The sequence below is a fragment of the Chroicocephalus ridibundus genome, chromosome 8, assembly GCF_963924245.1.
Source record: "Chroicocephalus ridibundus chromosome 8, bChrRid1.1, whole genome shotgun sequence".
Lineage (NCBI taxonomy): Eukaryota > Metazoa > Chordata > Aves > Charadriiformes > Laridae > Chroicocephalus > Chroicocephalus ridibundus.
This window is the reverse complement of record NC_086291.1, coordinates 11,009,535-11,036,410: the sequence shown is the minus strand read 5'-3', so window position 1 is coordinate 11,036,410 and position 26,876 is coordinate 11,009,535. Positions and strand designations below refer to the sequence as shown.

Below are 26,876 nucleotides of genomic sequence, written 5' to 3'. Positions count from 1 at the left end.
GAGGAGAACAGAAGTTTATTAACTACACAGCTGTTAGCTGATTACAATGGCTGCTGAAGATAGTACTGTAGTTTGGGTTTTTTCTTTTTTTTTAACCTTGAGTAGAAGTTAGCAAAGGAAAGTAAATAGGAGGAAGTAGGAAAACTGGAGAAGTTCTGTTTCTTTTTTAAAAATAGTTCTTCTGTTTGGAGATAACATTCTTGTAAATTTTATGTTCTGAAATGTTCTCCAGAACTTGTTGCTTCATTTTAATGACTTTTCAGTCTACTATAGTCCGATTCACAAAGGGGAAAAGAGCCCCAACAAGATCAGTTTGACGCAATTGGATGAAGAAAATGCAGATATTTAGATATATATTTTGAATGTGGGTGTTTGGAATGTATGTAGGGCTCGAGGCACGGCAGGGAAAGGCTTTAGCTTCAAGCTCCGTCCCCAAAATAATTCCACATTATTTTTGCAAAAGAATCAAATAAGCTTAAGGGTTATAGATGATTGTGCATGCAAACTGGTTGGCTTAGATGTGACTTTTGATGGAATTCTGTCTTCCTGGATTCAGATTTTGTGTAACTAAAAGGAGACATTGATAAATTTGTCTTAGGGAGATTTAAATAATGTTATTCCCGCTCTCGAGCACTGGCATTTTGAACTGTTAGATAATTATACCGTTTGAATTGCTATTATGGGATATATTAGTGCTTTACTGAGATAAATACAGCAATATACATTTCTGTAGTTTTAGATCTCTGCAGACAAAAGGAGTCATTGTATTTACGCATAATCTTGAAAATGAGCAAACCATGGAAATCACGTCCACAGCTGTAAGCAGCTTGAGTGGGACTGGGAAAAAGGTACTAATATGCTGTGTCTCTGTTTGCTAGTCCAAGTTGAGCCGTCTCATCTCTCGTACACTTCGACTCATTCTGTTAATGTGCACTTGGCCTGTTGCTCATTACTTTCACAGAAAATTAACATAAAGAAGTTTAAAAAAAAAAAAAAAGGACACAAAAAAAAGACAGCACTCCTCACCCCTCCGGCATCGTGGCTAATCACATTATGTGACAGTTGTCCAAATAATGTCGCCACTTCTATGTAATGAATGTAATATTTCATATCTAATTCTAAGGTGAGGTTGAAGTAAAATCACTTGCCGCCTCTGAGAAAAAAGTATTTTTCTACAGTTTATCTGTTTAAAGATGTAGAATTCTTCCCGTTACTTACTGCAACAAATGCCATAGTCCCCTGTGACTCCTGTTGTAGTATCTGAGCACGTAATAATCTGTTGAATGCAACTGTCTTCACCATGCTTGGAAGGGGCTGTCTATAACTTAGTCTCACAGTCCTACTTTTCAGGAAAAGAGGTATTCTTCACTTCCATTTTGCAGATGGTGAAACTGAAGTACAGGGGTTGACTAACTAAAGTTACAGAGGAAGTCATCTGGAAGCTAATAATGGAACACAGATTTACAGACTTTTTCACTTATGTGTTTTTAACCACAAGACTATCTTTCTTCTCTTTTGTTTTTTTTAGGTTTTTTTTTTATGAATGACATTGTACATAAAAGGAAATTGTCAAGCTTGATGGAGTCAAAATAAGACCTACTTTGACTTTGGTTCCTTCTCATTGTGGAAATTTACTGCTTGACATTTTCCAAAAAGGAATGTTATATTGACTAGAAAAAAAAATATATTGAGCAGATCCTTTTAAATGATTACTATATTTCCTGCAGTAAAGTACAGTGGTGTGAACTTGTTGAGATAAGAACTACTCATCTCACTGTTTGTGTATGTAGCATGGGACATCAGCATCTATACTAATCAGTCGGATACAAGGGAGACTTGGGAAAGCTATAGAATATTTTGCTTTTAAGGTAATACGGTATTGCTGAAGAGTGAAATTTTTTAAACAGAAAATATCCATCCACGGTTCAAAGCTGAACAATGTTTAAACATATACTACATTCTGATCATGGCTGCATGAAAGCTACTGCTGAATGTTCCAATGGTAGGGGAAAGTGGGGACGTCTAGATGGCAAAGCTATTTAGAAGAGGTAATATTTTACAATTATGAATGCATTTTCATAAGAATTTTTAAAGTTATACTTGGATTTTACAGCATTAACATTGCCTCTATATAGGGCTGTAATTGGTGGCCCTATTGTTTCCTTTTAAGCTGGGTGAAGTAGAGAACGGTATAAAGTGATAGAAGTAATTTTCTACAAGGTTTTGGATTTACCTACCATAATGTAAACTAGATTTTTTGGAAATACTTAGTTATCAAACATAATGAGTTCACAAGTAGCGTGCTCTTACATGTTCTAACCTTCCAAAACCTTTAAATTGTTTTTTTATTAAATGCTCTTTCTCCACATACAATATTTGTTTTCAGCATTGTATTTTGAACTTGTGAACTTGTTTAAAAACAAGCTCATAGTATTTTGGTTTTGTTTTTAAAGGAAAACAGCTACTTCCCTTATCAAACAGTGTCCACAGTGGAGTGGGACAGACGATATGGCAGCCACCTGGAGATACCTCAAACCTGGTCCGCATGAGAAATCAGTCCCTCGGACAATCTGCTCCTTCACTTACTGCTGGTTTGGTGAGCGAGTCTGGGAATCCTCATGATGATTTTGTGCTATAAATAAAAAGTGGTGTGATCTTCAGCTTTAGTTTTTACCTTGCTTTCCCTGCTCCTGCTCAGTGAATGCAGCATTTTGTTCCCGTGGGCCCTTTTTAGGGTAGAAGGTGAATTAAGAGGAGAATATGTTCATCCTGCGTTTGACAGGAAAAAATGTGTGTGTGTGAAGAATAATTTCTTCTTAGGGAAGCTCCTTCTCAGTGCTACTTTAAGCTTCCTGATACCTGAAAGAAAATATCACTGGATGTCTAGGGTGATGTGGCATGGGAACTTGACCATTTAAAACGAGTTTAATTGAGAAACAGCTTTCTGAGTAGCTACCTCTGCCTGTTTCCGTAGAGAACAGCTAGGGAGATGAAGCTGAAAGGGATAACTGTCCAAGGAATTGAAGAGCTGGAACTGACATCTGCTCTTCTGTGTGATTTCTGTCAAAAGGTTTTGGTAAAGTGAACGTATTTTTGAAGAATGTTGCATCTGTTAAATTAGCATTTTCTAAGAAGAGAGTATTCGGGGGGAGGGAGGGGGCACGATGGGACTCCAATGGCTATAGTCAAGACAGAATTGTGAGCCAAAAGGAACGTATGTTTTGTCTGTAGATGTTACTTATTACCTCTAAATATCTAAAATCACTGAAGTGCAAGGAGATATTTATAACCTGTCATATATATAACAGAAGTTGTTGCTAAATAGTAGACTAAAAGCAAAGCTAGAAGCTTTTTTTGACAAACTTCCATAGAGTTGTTTGTATAACAAGTTTTACTCAGCTGAGGAAATTTTGGTGTGCACTACTTTATAGAGCCACAAGTAACTGGGTAAATTTATATTACATTGTAAGGCTGTTTAGAAGCAATTACCCCTTAAGTAAAAGGGTGTACCTTGTATATAGCCCTTAAATTGCTAGCCCTTAGAATTTTTGGGGGGATCCTAGACGGTTTGGCACCACCAGGCTATGAAAAGAAACTTAAATCTTTAAACTTCAAAAGGCCATGCATTTGTGTTATGACTAGTTCTGATTTTGCAATGAAGTATTTGTAGTCTCGGCATTTTCAGACATGCCACTGTATTGAAATTCCTCTAATTTGATTTAATTGTGTTGTGTCTTAGTTTGGTGCCTGTTCAGTGTTTGTCTTAAATGTCTATTCTTAGTGGTTATAATTTGACTGTATCAATAGAAAGGGAAAATGGTTCACGTGAACTTGGCATCTAAGTATTTATCTGGCGGGGATTAAAGAAAGTAATATGTTAAAATACTGGTCTGTTCTCTAGAGGCAGGCACATGCCTTGAAGCTTCATAGCTTAAGTTAATGAAAATAACCGTGCTTTAGAACAAAGCATTAGTTCTCAGATATTTAATTTGGAATGCTAGTTTGTTGGTTAATGGCTGTGTACAAAAGCGAGCTGCAGATGCATTTGCGTGTTACAATTCTGCTTTTTACTAATATGATGTACTTTGTCATGGCAGTGTTTGTGCTGCTTATCAAATGTTCTGATATGAAATGCAATACCAATAACTTGTTTTAAAAGAATTTCAAATTCTCTGCTTTGTAATTAAGGCAGAGAAATTCAACTATAAATCCAGTATTTGGCCCTCTGTGATGGTGTTAGGTATTGAAGTATATGGTCACTTTCCTATCTCTGTATACTTTATGGTGGGCTGTATGTTAATTACAGCTGCAGTTAATTGAGCCTAGAAATTAAGATTTTTTTTTTTTTTTTAATATATGAAGTGGGCTTCTAAAGCAATGACTAAAGAGCTGGTCACAAGATGAACACCTAATTAAATGCAGTGAATCCTGGGATCTTGGAGCTAGTTACATATTTGCAGCTGTTTTAATATGCTTGTGGTATTGAAATATGCTTCACAAATTAGAATAGCAAAAGGTCTCTTGCCAGTATAATTAATCTCCTTTGAAGAATAGCTCTATTAAGAGATGAGTAGGTTCAGTAATGCAGAGTGTCATTTTAATATGCCAGCCTTGATTGCCAGAGCATTTAATTCTTTTATTATTTGTTATAATGCAATAGACAGATAGCTAGAGAGAAGTGGGAGTGTGTTATGGGAAAGCTGGAATACTCAAAGCTATGTGCATTGTTTCTGCTCCCTCTTTTTGGCACTGTAGGTGTCAGTGGATTTTCCTTTACTAAATTGCTTTGCTAAAATCCTTTGCTTTGCTTGGCATTCAGTAATGTGTTTTGTTTTAGTGTTTTTTTTTCTTATTTTTACTTTCTAACCATTACTAATCCTACAGATTGTTTGCTGTGCTTAAATTATATTCTTTTCAACTTCAAGTATTTGCAAAGCAAAAAGATAAATTAACAATAGCAAATCTATAGAAATTAGTTTGCAGCTTCTGAAACAAGACTGATAGCCAGGCTAGTTATCAGCAACAACTCAAGAACTGGAAATACATCAAACTCTAACATGCTAAACTATGTAAGCACAATTTATTGTGAGAGAAAATCTTTCAGCTTGTACATATGTGATAGTCTGGATTAATGCGTCTGCATAGCAGTTGCCACTAGATCTGTGACTTGAGCAAGAAGCCAGGGCAGACCGAATGCTGAGTCCTGTCAGTGTGGAATGGTAGATGTTGATCTGATCTGTGTGCCTTCTAAATATATGTGGGGATTTCAGAGGATGACCTTCAGTTGATCATCTGCTCCTAAGACGGATGGCTCTGATCCTACTAGATTGAATTCTGGTGGGGAGTGTCCTATTTAAGACTTCTAAATCCCTAAGAGAACCGAGGAAATAATCAGAGAAAAAAGATAGGAAGCATCATTGTGGGCATCTCAGTGGTGTTTTCTGCTCTCAGGACTCCCAAACGGGGGATGCAGGGAGTGTGTATAAAGCGTGTGTATAAGGAACAGAAGGATAATAATGTGGAAAATGTCTTATGACTTAGTTTGGGGGTTTATTTATCTGAGATCTCAACCTACAGGCACCTACAGAAATTGATTGCCAGAAGCAATGCCATAATGTGTCAATATTCCAGGGCTGGAGTATTTATGGGTGGGCAACGGATGATTTTTCCTTCATGTATATTGTTAAGGACAGGTTGCTCAACTGGAGCACTACACTAATGCTGAATATGTATTTACATTTATGGAGAGAGAGGTGGTTTTTTTTGTGTGTGTGTCCCACCCTCTTACCCCCCATAGAGAGCATCTCAAGCACTGTCCCCAGCATTTTGTGAAAGAAACATCTGAGAGTGTGCTACCCATTAATTAGGAATACATCTTACATGCATTGCTCACTATCTAATGCTTGGAAAAGTTTGAGATATTCCAAGAATAAGAAACCATGCATGTTCCTTCTGCCAACCATGGTGGTGGGAAAACCCTTGAAGAAGCTTGTCAGTGGAAAATTAAATGCATTTCTGGAAGACATTTTGAACCTTTTTAAATTTTTCTTATACTTACAAACTTTAGTTTTCTGAACTGTTCCCAGTACTGAACTGAAACTCACTGTACTCCTTGAACCAAAAAATTGAACATAATATTTGAAAGTGAGATTCAAGATTCTAGCCGGGTGGTTGCAGTTCTGTCTTAGGTGTAAGCTTTCTTCCTTATATTCTCTACTACGTGGTATGTGGTGAGAGCCATTTCTTCATCGATGAAATCTGCTGACTAAGCAGTTGGTACTCTGTTAATCTTCTGATGCCAGATCTGCAAGTTTTCCTTGTAGGGTCAGTCTTCTCTTCAGAGAATAATTTGAAATGACTTAGAGTTTTACATTTACATTGTAAGGTAATAGTTAAAACAAAATGAGACAATTGTGTATTCTTTGCTGTTGAAGAGAGTGCCAGATAGTTCACCTTTCCCTGGTCTTGTTCTAGAAGAAGTGGTTAAAAAAAAAAAAAAAGCACCTCTCAGATTTTTCTGTCTGGAGGGTAGAAAGGCTCAAATGCAAAGACTTGAAGTTATTAACAAGTTGAAGAACTTCCTGTGTTGAATAACACTGAGCCAGGGATGCTGCCCATTCAGCCTGATTTATTCTAAACGTTTAGTTCCCCAAAACTGTGCAGATTAGGCAATACTGAGTGGAATGGGGAAAATGGTTGTCCTTGTGATGGTGGGTCCTTGGCTCCGCAAGGAAGCGTATACTGGAAACCCGGTAACTGTCATTTTGTGGCGTGTTATCTTTGCCCAAGTTGGTGTATGCTTTTTAGATGTAGGAGAGAATATTTACTGTTTATTTTCTAAATTTTTACACTTTTGCTTTTTTATTTCATTATTTCATTTTAGATATATTAGCAATAGAATACCTAATGTATGAACTTCCCATAACAGTATATCTTCTCTGTGCAGATTGCTCTTTATTACAAAAGGATGTACTTCAAATCTGTATCGTTCCTGGCTAATTGGCTACAGACTTGGGTTTGTGGGTGAGGCAATTTAGGTAATTCCCTTTAAGTTCATGTGAAAGCTAAATCCAATTGCTAGTTTTCATAAAGCCTGATGAGGAGTTTGTGGGGCTGGTCTGACATCTGCTGGTGGGCCTGTGGCAATGGACAGAAATCATTTCCTCTGAGATCCAAGGAAGTTTTTGTAAAACGTTTTCAGAGAGTTTCATAATCGTTAGTGATTTTACAGCACAGACTTTCTATTTCTGGGATCGTGTTCCACGGTAACTACTTGCTAATAACCTGGCCTTTTTTTTTTTTTTTAGCTGGAGTATGAATTACTGTCATGTTTTAATACTACACTGTCATTTGCAACATTCTTTGTCTGGTAATAGAGAGATGATAGTTGAGATAGTTATGAATAAATTAAGATTATTAATTTTTAAAAAATTATTATTTGGAGCTAATTGTATAAACCATTGTTTGCAATTTTGAGGTCAGAAGCTGTGTTGCCTAATTGTGTGTTGGTCTATGGCCTGCTAGGTGGTGCTGGAGTACTGGAGGTCTCAGTATGTTGGATTGTGTTTTCAGCACAAAATTACGCCATTGCTACAGGACCAACCTAAAGAAGAGCTAGAGGTGTTTTCCTGTAGACTGTAGCTATAGGAGACCTTAACTCTGTGTTGATTGTCAGTTCAGTACAGAAATTAATAATTCAAAAGGCTTGATGAAGTGCAGTGGAACTAGAAGTTCAAGCTTCTTTATACTCTGCTTCAAAACCCCTCCTAGTTATAAATGAAAATTCTGTCTCTGGGTCTCCTGCTTAGTCCCTAGTGCTTTAATGAATTTACTGTTTATTATTTAGGATCTCTGCTTTGTGCAGGCATCTGGGTAGTGGCTGTTAATCTCACAGAGATGAAGTCTTGGAAGGAATAGAGTTTATAGTGACTAGTAGGTATCCGACTAGCAAATTAAATATTAGTTTGCAAAGCACAATAGCAGATCTTCAACCGCACTCTACACCTTTCTGCTGGATATGTATGTTGGCGGTGAGGTGAATGCATAGAGCTTAGACTTTTACCTCCTCACAAAAGAATTAGATGTAACCCCTGTCTTTTTATTGAAAAATACAACAGTAGTTGGGGAACAAATCATTAATGCCAGTTGTGCATAGAGCTACCTCCTGCTGATTGACTGGGTACTTATTACAGAAGCAGACATTTGAATCTGATGAGAAAACGTCATTTACATTTGTGTGTTCTGAAACATGCAGCTGTGCTTTTCCCAAAATGTTTTGTCATAGATAAGGTTACTTTTAGTTTGTATTCTAGGTGGTAATATGTTGACCAATTAAATGTTGTAGAATACAGCTGAAAATAATTTTGTCTAAGAATAATCATTAAAGTTATAGCTAATGAAGGTCATAAATTATTTTAGGGAGTAAAGAACTTTCAATACTTAACTGTGCAAGTGGAATTTCACATTTATATATTGTTAGAAAAGCAGAATAGCAGAAACTGTGGTTGTATGAATGAATGGATTTTATTACTGTATGAAGTAACGGAAATTGCATTTTAAAATAGCAGTTGTAATTATAATAACCTGAGATGGGAAGTAAGTTAACTTCCAAATTAAGACCATGTGAAGTCTAAGTTTATGCTATACTAATAAAAAATTTGCATTTACTTATGCTGCAAGGTCTATGGGTGAATCTTTGAGAGTTTGGACACATTATCAGTTTTGGAAGATGTGGCTATAAGGAGATAGCAGATGAGTGTGGCTTGAAGAACTAAAGCAGTGTCCAGGCTTGCATTTGTTTGAAGGGACTGGGTCTGAGGAAGAGGTAGGGAACCAGTTCTAGACGGAGGGTTGTATGTATCGGCATGAGCTGAATGTTAAAACTTGAAAGTAAGAACGAGGATTTTGGATCTGATTAATGTGGAGCAGCGGAGAATAAGGCCTTTGCAGAGAAGTAAATGATATTGTAAGTAAACTGCGGAAGAGCTGCTTTGAATGTATTTAGGTGTTCTGAGCAAAATACTGAGCACTGGGCAGTGTTTAGAGTACTTGCAGAGACTTACCTTTGTCACAGCATTAAGATATCGCTGGTAGGAAAATGCATATGCTATGATTCTGTATGTTTTCATGATAGATTCAGGACACATGCTTCACAGTGGCATTCAAAACTGATATTCCTGATAGGTTTTTCACTAGTAAACTTCATTCTGAATAATTCATGTGTATCTGTGTAACAAACAGCAAAGAGTTATGATAAATCCTGTACTAAAGTTATATTTAATATATAGTGCATGTTACTTAAATACAGTCAGCATCTTGCTCTGAAGAAACTTCAGCATATTACTTAAACACAGTCAGCATCTTTTTACTCACTTCAGTTAAGTGAATTCCATTTTGGAGTGAACTCATTGGCTCAAAGGAGATTTTCATACTTGAAAGAAAATTTGAACATCCTTCTATGTAACCTGAGGCTTGTCATCGTAGGAAATATGAATTCATAAAACTTGCCTTGTGATAATTGTTAGGCACTAGACTGTCAGTTTGAATGATTGCAGTTCTCATTATCTTCAGATGCTGCGTGTTATTTTTTTGTCTGTGAGTATGTTGAATTGACTTTTGGCACATGCAGTCAGTTCTGTTCCTGACAGCAGCACTATTGTAGGTGTAAAGTGAGAAACTGCTGTAGTGTGCATGGAAAATTAACGTTTTTGCTTGGGGAGCTGTGGGGAACTTAAAATATAAAAAATTATTCAGACTGTCTTGAACGCACATTGTCACTGAGTGAGGCTTTGTTCTGTAAGAGTGTTGTTCTGTGGTTCTTACTGACCTCTATATAAAAACATACTGATGTAGTCAGTAAAAATTTTGTTTTTTAATTTAAAATAGTGAAAAATTGACTGGTTTATTTTGGTGATTTTGGACGGGTATTTCCATAGAAAGGCAGTGTGAGTTATCCACTTTTAGTACTTTAATACGGCTGCTTTCTGTGTCTGGTAACACTTCGGGTAACCGTTTCCTAGGATGTGATTATAGGAGGATCAGTCTTTAAACATGAAATAGTTTGCTTGCCTAAGTTTCAAACTACTTTGTTCCAGTAATGAAAACTGTTTTGAGCTTTAGGACATCTGTAAAAATCTCTCGTAACTCTTTGACTAAGCAAAAGCTTTGGAGATGCTCTAGAAATTAGTAGCATAATCCTCCATGTTTGGCTGCTGGTTTTTGTTTGATGTGTTTTCCTGTACTGTATTATTTCGGTTTGTCCGAAATGTGTCATTCCAGCCATCCAAACAGTTTCAGCTCCAGAGACTCAGTGATTGCTTACGTTACCACTGGGAGGAAAATGGGAATATGGTGGTTTATGTGCTTCACCTCTGAACAGCTACAGCTCAGAATCTTTCCTACGAGTTAATCTAAAGCCCTTATTACTTTGAGATTACTAGAGGGGGAGAGGTGAAATCTCTTGGCAGAGATAAGTGTAGCCCTGTAAGTGAAACACAGTAGTAAAGCCTGAGACTTATGCAACAATCCTGATATCTGAACTTTGATAAACTAAGATACAGAGAGGTTAAGTCATTTGGTCATCAGTGGAACTGGGAGTGAAGCGTACCTCACAGGCTTTCTGTAAAGCTTGGTTTATTAATGCTTGGAAAATGTTTGAAGCTGAAGTGGTCAGTGCTATGAAATAACTTATTCCTGCAGTCACTGTATATAGTGTGCCTGTGTCATTCTCTTACTTCTGTTTGTGTTAAAGACATTATTTAGGTTTTGAAGTTAATTGTTCAAAAGCCAGGGAATACCTTGATCTCTTTCCTGGCTTTGCTATGCTATTATTGCTAACCTCAGCATTTCTGCAGGAACTGTGAATTTAAAACTCTTCCCTGGTGGAAACGGCAGAGTCCTTGTGCTGTGAGAACATGAGGTATGAAGTCAGAATAACCATTACACTAGCAAGCTTGATTTAGAGTCAGTATCTGTACTTCTTCCCTTTGTGAACAGAGACTGGGATAAATAATGTCCAGGCTGTTTTTTCAAAGCTTTGTTTATTACAGGAATAGATGAAGAGGATTCTTGTATTGTGGCGTTTTGGATTGATCAGAATTTTGTTTATTGAAAAGCAGTTGTGGCCAACTAAATGTATATAGTGCAAGACTTGCTGAGAGGGTTCCTTATGTGTTCAAAAAAACCAGCTTACCTAAGCTGTTTTATTAGTAAATAGAGTGGAACAACTCACTGAGGTACTTCTTGCTGTTGTTATTTATTGCAATGACCAAGTTTCCATTAAAAAAAAATATTTCTGTCTACATCGTAAATATAAAATGCTGTCATGAATGCTGTCATGTTGAGACTATAGTGTGGGTATGCAAAAATGTGTGTCAATGTGAACTTTAAGGTATTGGTAAGGGGGAGATATGTATAATAGAGGATTGAAAGATGTGCACGGATTCAGAACTGTCATAAAAAGATGTGAAATGTAATTAACCTAAAATAACCTTTAAAATATTTTTTGAGCCTGATAAATTACATGAGCTGTTGAGATAACTTAATGAGAGATTTTAATTTTACACCTTAAATAATATCCTATTAAAATCCTCAAGATTTTGCTTTGTGATGGAATCCACTGAGACTTACATTTTCACAACGACCTCATGATTCAGTAACATTGTTAATATATTGGGTGCACATTTGAGGGATAAGGTCTAGGTTAATGGCAGCATTTGTTCTTTAAGTGCTTGAAGCTACAAAGCTCTAATTGAAGATATGAATGTTCAAACCTCATTATTTTAATGTGGTCATACGGTATAGTGACAGTAAAAGTAGTTATATGATGAACTCTTATGGCAGGGTTCATAATTTGTCTATGAAAACAAATTATTATGTGAAACTTGGAATTAAAATTCTCTGCCTTGGAGTTTAAATAAAACATGAAACTTCAGGTCTAACATGATTTCTGTATTTGTCTTCACTCAAAATTAGAAATAAGTATTTGCATACCTTCAATATAGAGAATACTGCTATGTGATTTGTCTACACAAAGTTACAGTGCATGCACTAAACTTTTCACACAAAGACTTCTAGTTAGATTCTTTGTTACATATTTCTTTTAAATAGTTAAGTCTGCAGAGGTACTTTTGGCAAATTTGCATCTCGAATTTTCTAAATACTGGTAATTGGCCTAATTTAGTGGATGAGCTGTTGCCCAAGGAAATACATAGTGTGTTTATCACCATGTCAAGAATCCAGGGGTTGAAGACAAAGGTCAGAATGTTCATTACTGCTTGCATTTCGTCAGTGTTGCTAACCCTGGTTGGCTGTTTGCAGCTTTGCATACTGTGCTGTCTCTAGATCCCTTTTAGGATCCCTCCTGCCTGTTCTGATGTTCCTAAGCTCCCCTTTGCCTCCTGTGTTCTCCCAGAAGTGTTTATTTTTCTCTGTGGCTTCTCTTATCCCCAGAAAACAGGAAAAAACCTCCCCACAGTAAAAATCAGTTCTTATTATTTGATGATATCCAGAAAAGTTGTGAATTTGGATTGCTTTGTGCCCAAGTATACTTCTACTGTGACCACCTTAATCCCTCTCCACTATAAATTCTTTGGGCTGTGGACTACTGGTTTGGGAATCTCAGCGTGAAAGCTATAGAGGTGTGTCTTGTATTACAGTTTTACTGTTGCTCAAAATTTGCATGTCTGTTTCTTACCATACAGTCACTTGTTCTTGTACAATCTTTGTTTCTGAAGTATCTCCTTGCTGAATGAACTGTGTTCTGAATCACGGGCTTTTGATCCACAAGTTGTTCTACTCTGCTCAAATGACAGTATGCAATATGAAATTAAGTTTGTGGTAATTATTTAATCTATTGATAAGTATCTGTTTTGTTTTACATAAGTTTTTGTTGTTTTGCCTTAATTCACTTATCAAATAATTTCTTTCAAAATAAAGTAAAATGTAGGGTGTTATGAATTTAAAACACAGGCACGCATTTCTTATCAAAGAAATCTTAAATCTTATTAGAAGAAAATAGGCTAATGAAATAATTAGGTAAGTTTGACAAGATAAACTGATGAGGTTTTTGAAATAAGAGGAACAATGTGTAATATTGTGTACACGCAGAACTATCTGAATTGAGAGGAAAAGTGTCATGTCAGCATTGTCAAATTATATTGATCAGGCATCAGCATCAATCCTGACTAAATAGGCAGCTGTTTAAAATTGTATATTTGACAATTACATCTTTTTATTTTCCATATGATTAATTGCCTGCTGACATGTTTATATTCTTGATGTAATCTACATACTGTGTTTAAAATGTTGCTGACTGAGAACTAGTTGAATTACACCAGACATAGAGAAGAAAGAAAATCAGACCTTCTTATGGCTGGTATGAACATGTATGAATATCAGGTAATATCTACAAACAAAACACTTGATTACATTTATGTAGCAACTTAATTCCAAGAGAGCACTCTAATAAATTGAATGGAATGTTTATCTTATTTTTTTTTTAATGCTAAAGGTTATTTAGAAATTGGTTATATATAGATGAGACTTAAAAAGAAAATGGCAGGAAATTCTTGTATAAATGAGAGGTGTTGAAAACCTTGGGGGAACGGACCCTGTTTCTGTGGATTATTGTCAGATAAATCTGTGGTATCAACTTCCATGGGCAAGTGTCAAGAATAGATGAAAACTCGTTTAACTGGAGGAGTGCTTGTCCATTAAACTTGACTCTACAATGACGTGGTAGATATCTTTTACCATGCTAATTGCTGAATTCCATTATTTTTCCATAAGCAAAAGGTAAACTGCTGCTCTTCCCCTTGGCTTACTATAAATTGCAGTAATTTAAAGGGAAAGGTATTGTGGTGCCTAACTTCTTCAGTGAAGTACATTAATGATGTATGCCCATCCTGTGACCTGATTTCTTTTTCTGTCCCATTATTAACAAGGCTTTTATCATCAAGCTTTGCCTGCCTTGTATGAAATCTCCATCTGAGACTAGTCATGGACAACTATTAGTAATTGTTAGCTCCATTTTTCCTTGCACATCAGGAAACTTCTCCAGTAGTTTTGTGGTTCAGAAGAAGGTAATCACGATTTCACATTCTGGAGCAAGCAATGAAAGGTTGGTTAAACTGCATTTTGTGTTAAGTAAAATGGATACAGTTGATTTAACTCCACTTTACCTAAGCTACATAATTGAGCTTATCCTTTTTATTATAAGCTTCTGTTCTGTGTTGAATCCCTCAGTTCAGAATAGTGGAAAGTGTTCAATAATGTTCACTACCCATAAGTATAATTATTACAATTTCTACTATGTGTTTTACAGATAATTACTTTAATCCCATAAAAATCCTCAAATTCTGACTAGGCTATGTGGAGGACTGGCTGTCTCATTTACATGCAGTTCTGTGTCCCAGTAATTGTGTCCTCAAAGTATATGGGAAAGGTTAAAGATGTTGGGGTTGTGGCTGGGTGGTGCTGCGTGTTTAAAGACCCTCCTCCCCACCCCTGTTGGAAACAGACAAAGCATCAGTGAGTAGCATGGACCACCTAAGCTTTGAAACTTGGATCGAATTAAGAAGTATTACCCAGGGGATGATACAGATAGGTGATGCGGGACTGGACACTGTAGAATGAAACATTAGTGGGAGACTTCTGTTACTTATATGTAGACAGGACACATGCCCCTTTGGGACATGATGAGAGTAGGCTTTACATGTTCAGTGGATGTTTCATAAGAGAGGTCAAGGTCCAGCAAAGAGCCCATTGGAGGAGAGGTAACATTGCTTTTATCCTTAGCCGTGTTCAGTTCTGCTTCAAAATGTAAGTCAAAAAGCCACCCTAAAGGGTCCAACTGAAATACAGGTATGCAGAGCTAAAAATAGTCAAAAACCCACTAAGATTGCTTTCAGTTTCAAAAAGATAAACTGATTTAGAAAGAGAAAGCTTGTTGAAGAGCAAGGAACATCAGCTAAGAGACCTGCATCTTTGTAGTCTCCATGGAACCTAGTTAAGGACTTCTTCAAGGCAGAGGAATGCAGTGTTCCCCCCTCCCACCTCTGAATAAGAGTTAAGAATGATTAAAAGGAAAGTGGAGTGGTTAAAAACAGGATGAAGGAGGTTGCTAATTCAGTGAGTAAAAGGAGATAATGACACAGCTTTAAAAGAATTCAAGGATGAAACAGGTGAGCGTTATTTGTGCTGTATAGCCCATTGCTTAAAGCAGTTTCAGTAGTTGAGGACTGGAAACAGGCAAATGTGGTACCAGTATTTGAAAAACAGGATCCAGGAGAGATCTGTGGAGTTACAGAATTGCAGATGTTCTCTTCATTGATACAGTTGCCTGAATGCTAATGCCTATGAGTGTAATTAAGCATTTGGTTGTATTAACACAATATTTGAATAGACCAGCCTTACCAAGTCATTCAGATGTCCCTGACAGTGATGACCTCACTGTTTATACTCCGCTATTACAGTAACTTTGTCATCAGTGGTTTTATATTTATTTCTAGGTCATCAATTAAAATGCTGAATAATATTACATGCATGACTGTTCTGTTGACACAGAATGGTCATATCGAGTAGCAATTATTCTCACAGCTACTTTTACAAATTCAATTGATCGGCAGATTCTTAACCCAGACAGTTTTGCCCTTTCCTAGAGATACTTTTTATTTTATTTAGAAATGTAGTTTACAGGCAAGCCTGATGTCTACATGTTTACTTTATCAGCAGAGGCAGTAATTTAAACACCTTGACCCCCGCCTCCCCCATTGAAAAGCACCTAAGAACTCTTCTCAGAAATGTTGCAACCTTTATTTTTATTTGCAATCTTATTTTTTCCATAAAAATCTCAACAATTGCTGTTACTTCTGCTTTTTCTTTACTTGGAAAAGCTGATACAGGATTAAACTAATTATTTTGTCCAGGATTGACATCATCCTAGCAGCTCTGAAACCTACTGGTTAATCTGCTTACTCTTTGACTCTTGTTTGGCTGGGTAGGAATGGGCTCTCTTGGACTTTTCTGCTGTTGCAAAAGAAGGTTGGAAGGCACTACTGAGAAGGAAAGGGGACTGCTAGTGTGGGAAGTTCATGAGCATAGGACAGAGAGCAAACTGCTATAATAAACTGATAATGCTGATGCCTGATAACTTTGAGGTATATTTAGAACCATGCTGCTGTTGTCATGTTTGTGTTTTGTCCATGGCAGCTTGCACTTCCATTTAGTTGCTTTCTACTTCAGTGACTTCAGAAGGAAACCTTAGGAGACAGGGGTTTCTTCGGCTTCATTACCTATTCTGGAAAGACCTTCTCCTTCCCTTGAATTCCACCTTGACTGCACAGATTTGTGTTTTGCTGTGAGATCATTCTGTCAATATAGGCTTGTTTACTTAACAACTTTGGCAATTTCAGAAGGCTTCTTTCAATATTAAACCGTCCACCTTTTGCATTAGCAGATTATTTTTCAGCACGGCACTGTGGATTGCTGCTGGTGATTGCCAGTGTTTCTTTCTTCTGTGAAGACCTAATGTTTTGGTAGAATTGAATTCTCTGTTTTGTAATGTAGTTTCCTGCATTAATTAGTTTCTTTCTGGATCCTGTCAGATTCAGTATGATACCAGTCTTCTGAGAAGCTTCTTTTGTTGATGTATTTAGAAAAGGCTCTACTTTCATGGAAAGAATTTTCTCTAGGGATGCTGCCAAGACTTGTAAGATCAAGAAATTTTATGTCTTTGTCTTTGAGTGTAATCAAACTGGCACTCATCGTCATTTTGTCTCTTTAGAGCTGGAACAGATCTGTAGATGAATATGCATTTTTGGCAGTGACGTTAACCAAAATTGAAAGTAATGGTGTAAATGATGATCATAGCCAGCAGCATTGAGCAGTGATAGGGAATCAAAGTTGCTGCAATTGTTCATTCTTTCCTGGTAACTTCCAAGCCACTGGGCAATTTCATCCAGGCTTGAAAAGAAGAAGAAATGTCAAAAATAATTGCAATTGCAATTTCATAAGAATTGGAACTGAGTAGGAGGCACCCTCTCACATTCTCTCAGAGAGAGACGGTTCATTGTTTGTTGTGGCTTGGCAGCACTGGTTGACACTCAAATGTGGCAGCTCTTGATTAACTGGGGGAGATGCTGTCTCCAGTTGGGTGGAGGTAAAATAGGAGAGCCAGAGTTACCTCTGTAAGGACCATGGGAGGGAGCAAGACGACAAAAAGACAAAGGCACATGATTTCCTACAGACTCAAGTTTATTTCTGTTGCTTGAGAAGCAGCTTGTTTATATTGCAGTACTGAAAACATCTGACATGGTTCTGTTTCCAAAACCATTGATGCTAGTGACCGAACTCTGGGCAAGGTTGGAAGAACAGACCTTGAAACACATCTTGTCATCCTTCCTTGTTGTCAGTTTGGCATGTTACTTTTACTGTGGAGGGAGTGGTGGGATGCTACTCCAGCAAATTGAAGATCTTTCCACATGCTGCCTTTGCAGCGTTCTGTGGCTGTCCCAAGCTGAGACTGCACTGAGAGGCCAGCAGAAGGAAGCGATGGATGTCTGTCCTGGACTGTAAATCTGACCTTTCAGAAAGGCGGAGAGAATCCTCAGATTTTCGTTGTGCATATTGGAGCAGAGCATACTTGTGGCATCATCTGCAGTTTATTTCTTTGCTTTTCACTACTAAAGACATTAAAAAAATTAGTATTCTACAAGCTTGAAAGACAGACTATTATCTAATTGGCTTTTGGTTAGGAGGATACTGATTTCTAGGTCAATGTAAAACAAATGAGCATTTAAATTGAAGAGGAGCAGCTGTTCCAAAGCCCCTTTCCACAGTGCCTGGTTTTGTTAAGGATAATTATGTCTAATTTTAAATTATGATAGCTTTGAGTATTGAGCTTTGCCTTGTTACATCCACTAGCTCATTCTCCTTCATCAGTAAGAATATTCCATCATGGAGATAGGTTTCTGATTGTATTTATTTTTCTGGGTCTTTTGAATTATGAAGAGAAATACAGCTTTAAAGATGGGGTTTTCAACACTTTCATGCCAATGTTACCATACTCCCATTTTATTTTTCAAGGTCTCAAAACAGATACAAAGTTGTCTGATTCCAGTGGAAAGATACTGCTGGGAAAATATATATTTATGTAAACATGTAAGATTTTTGTTCATATTTTTAGCTTGAAAATGGAAACGTTAGACTAGTGATGAAAAATCCAAGAAAGCTCTTGTCAGCCCTTGGAAGCAAACATATGCTAAAGATGTCCTGTGGATTACATACTGCTTGTTTCAATTAACACATTGATATTCCCTGGCAGTTCTTGAGACAAAAGCCCAGGTGACAATTCAAATGATGCATGAAAATAATATTTCAATTTTTTACTGGTAAGCTTAGATTTATTTTTTTTTAAACAAAAGAACAAAATGTTTCAACTGCTAAGCTCAATGTTATATTAGTAATTCAATAGGATGTCTGAACACTTTAAAGAACATATATTATAAATATCTTGCTGCTGCAATGAAGCACGTTTGTTTTTATGAAATGTTCGTTGCTGGACATGGCAGTATTCTAATGTCATGCATAAAGATTTTTGTGTTTGAATTGAATTTGGAGTAAAATGTAACTATAACTCTAAAGAAATGTAAAATATATTTTTTGCATTTTAATGTGAAGTCCAAGAATTTTTTTCACCTGCCAGTTTTATGGAAAGAGGTTGTTTTCACCTGCCTTTTTAAAATAATGAATGTCACGCTTTCCTCTGAGAAATATTCTTTGAGGCTCTCAGTCAGCATCTCTTACTGTCTTTGTTTCCTCTCCTCTGATTAAATGTAATAGGTTCTGTTAAGCAAAAACAAAAAAAGTTTGAGAGATTGCCAAACTGTTATTATGCATCTGCTTTTTTTGAGGAAAAATAGCTTTCAAAGAAAAAAAACCCCACAAACCAGGAGAAATCATGAAAATTTTTAGAGGTCTGAAGCAGTTTCTGAAGGAGAGGAAGAATAAAAAAAAAAATTTGTCACTGCACTTTAAATCTTTGAAATCCTGAATGAATTTATTCTTTTATCTTCCAGTTTTTGTTCTGGTTAAGTGGATAAACTTTGGGAAAAGGGATATCTATAAAAAAAGAACAGCTTTTAACTTGTCTAGCATTTTAAGGGGATGACAAAACTGTGAGAAATGAATAGCAAAATTTTGTTTGAGACCAGAAATGGAAGAATAAAAATCTGTCAGAATACATCAGTGAAAAACTGCTGTGAGGTGTCTTGCTAGATATCAGTGTAAGCTTAGTCTGTTAGAGAAGGAAACTAAAATCCTGACTCCAAAGTTTTGGCTTATCTCCAAGTGTTTATTTCAACGGCAGTGTTTGAATGTGGATCATGTTGGTCTTAGGTGGGCAAAATGGTGCAATCTTTGGAGACTTGTCCAAGCACTTTAATGTCAACTGGAAACCAAGGTAAAATTCAAGGTATATTGAAGTGAATTGCATGTGGATTAAATTGGAAAAATATATTCAGTGCTGTAGAGACTGTTGCGAGCAGAATAATTAAAGAAAAATTAGGTGTTAACTTTCATGACTTTTTTTACTTGTAACTACGTTGACAGTTTAATTTATTATTTGTAAATGTTATGCGAGTGTAATAGAAGAGGTTCCTTGTTTTACGAAGCATCAAGTGTTTGTTCTGATGAAGCGAGTGTCCAGAATGGGAAATCATTAGGGAAACACAAACAAGAGTTGGTATTGGGTCCTTGCGCTTTGGTTTTGTTGCCATTCTGATTAGAGGTGTTCACCACTTATGTTTTAAGTCTGAATGTCTCTAAAGCATGAGGGTTGTCTTATAATAAAGTAAGAGAATCCTTATTTTGGTAATGTCATCTAAATGTTTACTCAATATAAATTATATTTCTTCAGGTTTAAATTTGCAGCATATATTGAAAAAGGCTTCTCTGCCTACTGAAAAAAAGGTGTTTCTTTTAAAAATGGTATTGTATTTGAAATGTAGCATCAGAGAAGCTAGTTTCCATTCTGTGCTAATGCCAGTTTAACTTTAGAACAAGAATGTTTGCATAGTGAATTCAACATCTTCTATAAATATTAAAGTTTAATTGAAGAATCCTTTCCAAAGATGTTAGCTTTCGAAGGGGCTTGAGCCAAGGAACTTCTTTCTGCCTAGAAGCTGGTGTCTCTTTGGAATACAACTTCTATGGTACAGTATGAAAACAGTTGGTCTGTAGATGAATGAACTCTGTCCTCCACCCTTGTCGACAGCAAATTTACATTTGTGTGGCAGATTAGTGGGTGTGCTGCCTTTCATAATGTGGGGGATGGGGCAGTCTTGCCTGGGAATCTAAACCTAACAAACTGAAAACAGAAAATGTACTGTTAAAGCCTGATTATTGTGTAAACCTGGAGGATTTTACACATTTTTTCAACATTTTTTTCTCCCTGGGACCAAGCCTCATAAGTGGAATTTTTTGGGGTTCAGAATGAGTTCCGATTATGGTTCACTGTTAATGCACAGCTTTGCTCCAAAGGTCTTAGTTTATCAAACTGAATCTTGTAAATAGGAAAGAAATCCAGAAGGAAATCAGACAAGCTGTCAGGCGAGTTTCTTTAGGTTGACTGCCAAGTTGTTTGGTTTGTGTTTTGTTTTTTTGTTGTTTTTTTTTTAAACAAGTTACCTCATCAACCTTCCTTGGTTCAATAGTCTGTCAGTTTATCTCAAAGGGAGACATTTTCAAATCTCCAGATAAACATAACCTGATCAAAATAAATAAAAAAACTCCACCCCAAACACTTAAATTTCAGATTGACAGTGAAACATTTGGCTCACTTTGGTTGCCCAGACAAATGTTACCAAAGACTTAAAAAAAAAAAAATCCAGTGAAATTGTCAGCCGATAATCTTTCAGAAAGTGATTTTATTTCTTTTTCCCAGCAGACAATATGTTATGTAAGGAAATGTTATAACTTTAAGGTTTGCCCCAGCCTGATGTCTCTTGCTTTTAGTTTTGACTAAATAGAGTAAGAAATATAATGAATTTTGAATCATGAAAAACGAGAATTTTAAATCTCAGTATTTTAGATCAGGGAATTGTTCCTTGATAATAAAATTATGCAATAAAAATTGTTGCAGACAGTTGAAAAGCTGTTAGCTTTTTTTAGCTTGATTTTTTGCATGGGAGTAATCTTTTTGTATGAAAAAGCATGCATGGGTCTTCATCATTGGATCATCCTATTGTGTAATGTTGACGTCCTGCACACCACATCTCGTATGATGGGGTCCCAGTTGTGTTGAGAGGCTTTCTGGTGTTTCTGTGGTCAATACTAAATAACACAAGTGGCTTAATACCTTTTTTAAGCTGTCAATGCAAGTGGGCTTAGACTACTAGTGTTATGAGTTTAAGGTCTACAGCTATTGGATTCCCTTAAGCTATACTGGAGAGTACACAGATTTTTGATCCACAGTGTAATGCTTTGATTGCTAATACAACCTTTACTGATTTTGCTTTTATGGTAATGGTAGGTTTCCATTCTAATGCAACAGTTTAGCCCAGAGAAGATGGCACGATGCAGTACCAAAAACGTGAAAGGATTAGGAAGAGATAGCAAAATTAATTACTCTCTTCTTCATATTTTAGTTAATTCTTAATAAACTGGATGAAACTTTTCCATGAATGTTGAGTGATTCATGAAATATTCCTCAAGTTTCAATTACAATTTAAGATATGTAGAAGGTCTTTTTATATTCAGCATGGATAGTACAACAAACTGAACACAGCTCAAAGATGATCCATGTGATTCTACACAGTTACATCTTTGTGCATATATGTGCACTCTAATATAGTAGATACAGGCTCCTTTCTTATTTATCCCTCTTTTCAGTTGCTTCGGTGGTTAGAAAATCTGAGTAATAGCATAATAGCTTATTCACCATTTGTCAATTATTTTTATTGTGAGATGTATTGTACATAGGAACAATCACACTACTTCATAGCGACTTCCTGTGGTCGTGGCTTTCCTAACTATGAAATTGGTATGCCTTTGGTCATCTTCCACTGGTGCTATTCAGAAACCTGTGGGCTACAGAAAAACTGAAAGAATCGTTGCTTTCATTATACTGAAGTTAGCAGATGGAAAACTCCAGTCATCTTCAGACAATTACTGGAACTATTCTAACCTCTCAGATTTTTCTTTTACAAGACAGAGGAGTAATAGATTTTGGTAGCAGGTGGTGTGGAATGAGGTCTGAATCATGGATGAAATTTCTTCTTATCAACAGAAATGAAATGCTGACCGAGATCTAAGTGCAGACTCCTCCTAGAGTTTTGGTCTGAGAGGGTAGGGTTGGTTGCTTTTTAGTGTGTAAGGAGTAAAATTCCAGGTCCCTTTAGTATTCTTGAATGTCCTGTCATACTTGTGGTCTTTTCTGTGATAACTGAAGGAGATTGAGCTCCTGAAGTCTTTTAACTCTGATCTTTTCCTGCCCTGAAAACATTTCTTTTTGGATCTTTCTATTTTTATCAGTACTTATCTTGAAATATAGGTAACAGACACGATTTTCCGTAATGCTCTCATGAATATCATATGCAGAGACAATACCCCTCATTTATGACATGTAAGTTCGTTTGGTCTGTTCAGGGCCTACCTGCACTGTCATAGCTCTTGCACTATTTTTACAATTATTTTTCAGTTTACAATTTCACTGTTACGCCTAGTTCCTTTGTGGATTTGATGCCTTTTAGGTTGCAAGACACAGTTGCCTTCAACAAGCGCTGCCTTTGTACTCTCTACTTAAATAAAACCTAGCCTGATTCTACTGGGTGAGCCCATTAGCTTATCTCTGATAGCACCTGATAGCAGGTGTCTCAGGCAGGTTCCCTTCCCAGAACACTTGCAGCCTTTTGTGACTCTGGGTCAGCTTCAGTGTATTTTCCTCTTTTAAGAGTACTTGGCAGATTCTTCAATGAACTTGCCCAAAAGCTTTTAGCCATGCTTGTGATTTATTTTTTTTTTCCAACCTTTTACAGCAAGAAATAGCCCAATGTGACTATTGCTTAAGGCACTACCTCCTTTTTTTTTTTTTTCTTTGGAAATTGCTCTTAGCCTCGTTTAATTCATCCTAGAATTGGCAAGCTGATAAGATGTCTTTCCCTACTTATCAGACTAACCATTGTAGGAACACACTTACCAGAAGTTCATGGCTCTCTTTTTCTTGATGTCTTCAAATCAAGATTGAATGGCTTTTTCAGAGAGAGCGCTGCAGCCAAACAGGAACCGGTTGGACTATGTCTAGATGATCCCAGTACCACACTACCTTTTCTCTTTTCTCATTGCTGCAGAGCAAAGCAAAATTTTCCCCAGATTTGTGAATGTGATGGAGAAAGAATTGCATTAGGTTACTGATGTTACTGGTGAACAAACTTTCAATACCCTCTTTTTATCCCCCTTCCTAGTTTTTTTTTTTTAGTGAAGTTGAGTGCTAAGGTAGATACTGTAATTCTTAAAGGATTCAAATATTACATCACCTCCTTATTTTGAATTTTTCTTCTGACAAACAGATATTTTATTAGATCTTTTCTAAATGCTGCCTGCATCTGAAAACTGTTTGAGAAATTTGTTTTATGATTAACTTTTTATATAATTGATAAAATAGAATTTTATGTACTTCAGTTTCTTTAGTAGCTTTCAGTAGTATATCTCTTAGTGAAAAGTCTTGTAAAAATACATTAATTGGAGACTTATCTGCAGACCTTTTAAGGTGTTAAAATGAATGTCTAAGGATGGTGTTATCTCTTGAAATGATGACTAAATTTCTAAAGGTAATATTTTGTAAGAAAAATTTTCCATGTCAGAGAGTTGCATTTCAATTCCATTTGTCTTTTGCTTGCTTCAGTTTGGTACTAAGTATTCTCTCCCACCCTCTTTCGTCATTGCTTTACTGTGGAAGATTTTGTTGAAGGAAAAGAAAGGCAGAGTGGATGAATGTTAACAGTTAAATAGGAGGGAGGAAAAGGTGGTCACCACACTGGGATCTTGCTGCTGGTGGTTTTTGATCTGACATTTAAATAAGAATTTTTTCCTCTGAAGAAGGGAAGGGGAGAGGGAAGCTGGAGGAAAATCCATGCCTGCTTTTTTACAGCAGCCGTGATCGGCTTCTCTACCCCAGAAACTGGGTAAGTGTGGCAGGCAGCCAATTTGAAAGCATTCTGCCCAAGAAAGCTTGAAATTTGGAAGGGAACAGATGATTCTCATGGTATTTTGAGACTCGTGCCAGCCTCAATCAATTATAAGTCACTTGTGAAGACATTTTGAGAATTGGCACTGTCTGAAGATTAAGGTAAATAATCCAGGAAGGATTAGATGTATATGTGCTAATGAGAATGTTTTCAGTTACGTTATAGAAATAAGCGGTGTTATATACTAGTGTTATCAGGCTTAAACCTTTTCATTTCATAGCTGATTTATGAGGAAAATGCAACGTGAATGGTATTGCATAATTAAGACTCCTTGATTCCTCTCGCAGTGTATGTTGTTTAATGCTGGTGACCTTAATCAGAAGAGGTAAGATCAATGATCCAGTTAATGCACAGTCTAATATAAATATTCCTAAAATCTATGATAAACTGCAAAATGCATGTAATATATCTGAGTATGTGCGCCAAGATATTTTGTTTCTTTGGGATTTTTTAAGTAAAAATAGAATTTGGTTGATGCTAACGTCTGATAAACGAAGTTAAAGTCTTTGGAATATTTTTCCAAGGAAGCTTCTTTGATGGCAAAATGCAGGAAGTATTACTTACATACATCATAAATATTATCACAGTGAAGAAATATGATCATCATATGTTTCAGTCTGTTTTTAAGCAGAGTTTTATCTGTATTTTTATGTTGCTGTTCTCCCTGGTGACAGGTTCTTAAGTTCTCATGCAGAGTTTTGTGCATGGCTTGTTGTTTTCCAGTTATATTTGCAGTAGAAGATGCTGTTCCTTTAAAATCAAGTGGCTCATTGAGTTGTTTTTACTAGCGCACAGCTTTTTATATGGTACAGTATACTCCATGCAAATGAGCTGCCTGCTCAGGCTCTGTGTGGCTGCTTGCCCTGGTGGGGAGCTCACAAAGACTCTGCAGACCTAATTCAGCATTCAGTTGTTTAAAACGGCAGATGGAAGGAGGTATCGGCAAGATGAGGATTTATTAGCTACTCACAATAAAAGACCACACTCGCTCCGCGGAGGATCAGAAACAGCTTGGTGAATGGGATTGAGTTGTATCTGCTTTCAGCTGACTTTACAATGATGTGTTTAGCTCATGTGACTTGGTCACTTAGCATGAAGATCAGCTAAAGATTTCCATGTAGATATATATTCCTTTAAGCACCATCAACCTGCGTGCTTGCGTTGAGACTTTTTTTTTTGGTTTGCAGCTGACATAACTGTGGGAACAGGAACACTTCATCAAGCTGTGGTAGGCAGCCTACGGTCTGGGCTCTCATTGTTGTTGCATTTGCACACTTCAGGATGTCTGGCTGAAATCCCCTCATAAACACAGCTCCTGATGAAGTTTGATTTCTTTTATATATTGTGAAATCCTTCAGAAGCTGAAGTTAGTCTTTTGAAATACAGTATTTATATTCAGAAGTTATAAGTAGGCTCTTCCTAAGCTTTTATCAGGAGATGAAATCTGTTGCTTTAGCTTTCTGCCTTAAAAAAAATTGAAGGTCGTTGCAGCAGTAGGTTGTTCATTATATTTGCAGTATTTCCTTTTTTCCTTTCTAATACAGAAAGGGCATGTGTGGGACAAAGGCTCCTTGACGAGCCCAGTAATTTAACTAATACTGGGATGAATGTATCTAGATTTTTGTTTTTATTAAAATGGTGTTTGGTATAGCTAGAAGCATTATCGTTCTTTATTTTTCAACACAGGCTAACAGCTCATTTTAAACTGTGATTGGGATATTGTACATAAAGAGGCAAAGCCTTTTTTTGACCTTGCTGGAGTTGTCTGTGTGAAAGTAGCTGGAAAAAAGAAACTGCAGGACAGGCTGAAAAAGCCTCAGCTGAACTGTGCTTTTTCTTTTTTTTTTTTTTCTTTTTTTCCTTTTTGCCATGGATGACGAAGAGGGAAGGGCTTCTTAAGACAGCTCTGTCAGTGATGAATAGATGAATGAATTTTTAAATGTTCCGAACTCGCAACATGTGTTCCAGACCCTTCAGCACATGAGAGTCGCAAGATCTCAGCAATGAACTAAAGAATGTGCCGTGTCTGCTGCATCTGAGGAGGAGAGCAGCATACCTCACAGATAGCAGAAACAAAAGAATGTGCGACAGTATCTGAAGAATCTGACATTCGCTTTGTCGTACAAAGGAGTAAAGGAATTTTTCAACATTTGGAAAAATAAAATTTCCATTTTTTTCACAGTGAGGCTTTTCCGTATTTTAAATAGAACTTTATCCTGTGTGTCCACAGAATTGATTTTTTAGTTAAGTATGACTGTGTGTTTTTTAAAGGAAATGTGACCTGGTTTTTGTGAGCTTATTATAAACAGTAAATGAAGGCAGCTGTTGTAGTTTACAGATCCCTTAGAACAGCATAAGTAAATTGAAATAAAGTGAAAATATGTATGTGTGGGATCTGAATTAAATTCCACTCTTTGGCCTTACATGGAGTTGTGGATTATTATATATTTCTATACAGTTGTGTATATGAGGGGATTGAGACATCCAACCTTGAAAAGATTCAGGAAAGTCGAACAGATTTTTTCCAATGTGACCTGCTAAATCTACCACAAAAGAGGCAGGCAAAATTACGGACAGATAGTCAGAGACCGTGGCTGCAGTTCTTCATGACAGGCAAGTGAAAGACCATGTCCT

The 26,876-nt window shown here is 36.6% G+C and overlaps 1 protein-coding gene across 8 annotated transcripts in view; it reads left to right on the top strand.

Moving 5' to 3' along the window:
- Positions 1–26,876, top strand: part of MAST2 (microtubule associated serine/threonine kinase 2) — a 226,814-nt gene that overhangs the window by 55,309 nt on the left and 144,629 nt on the right. For 6 of the 8 annotated variants that reach the window (XM_063345048.1, XM_063345047.1, XM_063345045.1 and 3 more), the window contains exon 3: positions 2,454–2,596. The exons of 1 other annotated variant lie outside the window; for it this stretch is intronic. In XM_063345048.1, coding sequence (XP_063201118.1) covers positions 2,454–2,596 — 143 coding nt within the window. Of the gene's footprint in view, positions 1–2,431; positions 2,597–26,876 lie in introns of all 8 variants that reach the window. One more of the 8 variants, XM_063345049.1, reaches the window with a different exon arrangement.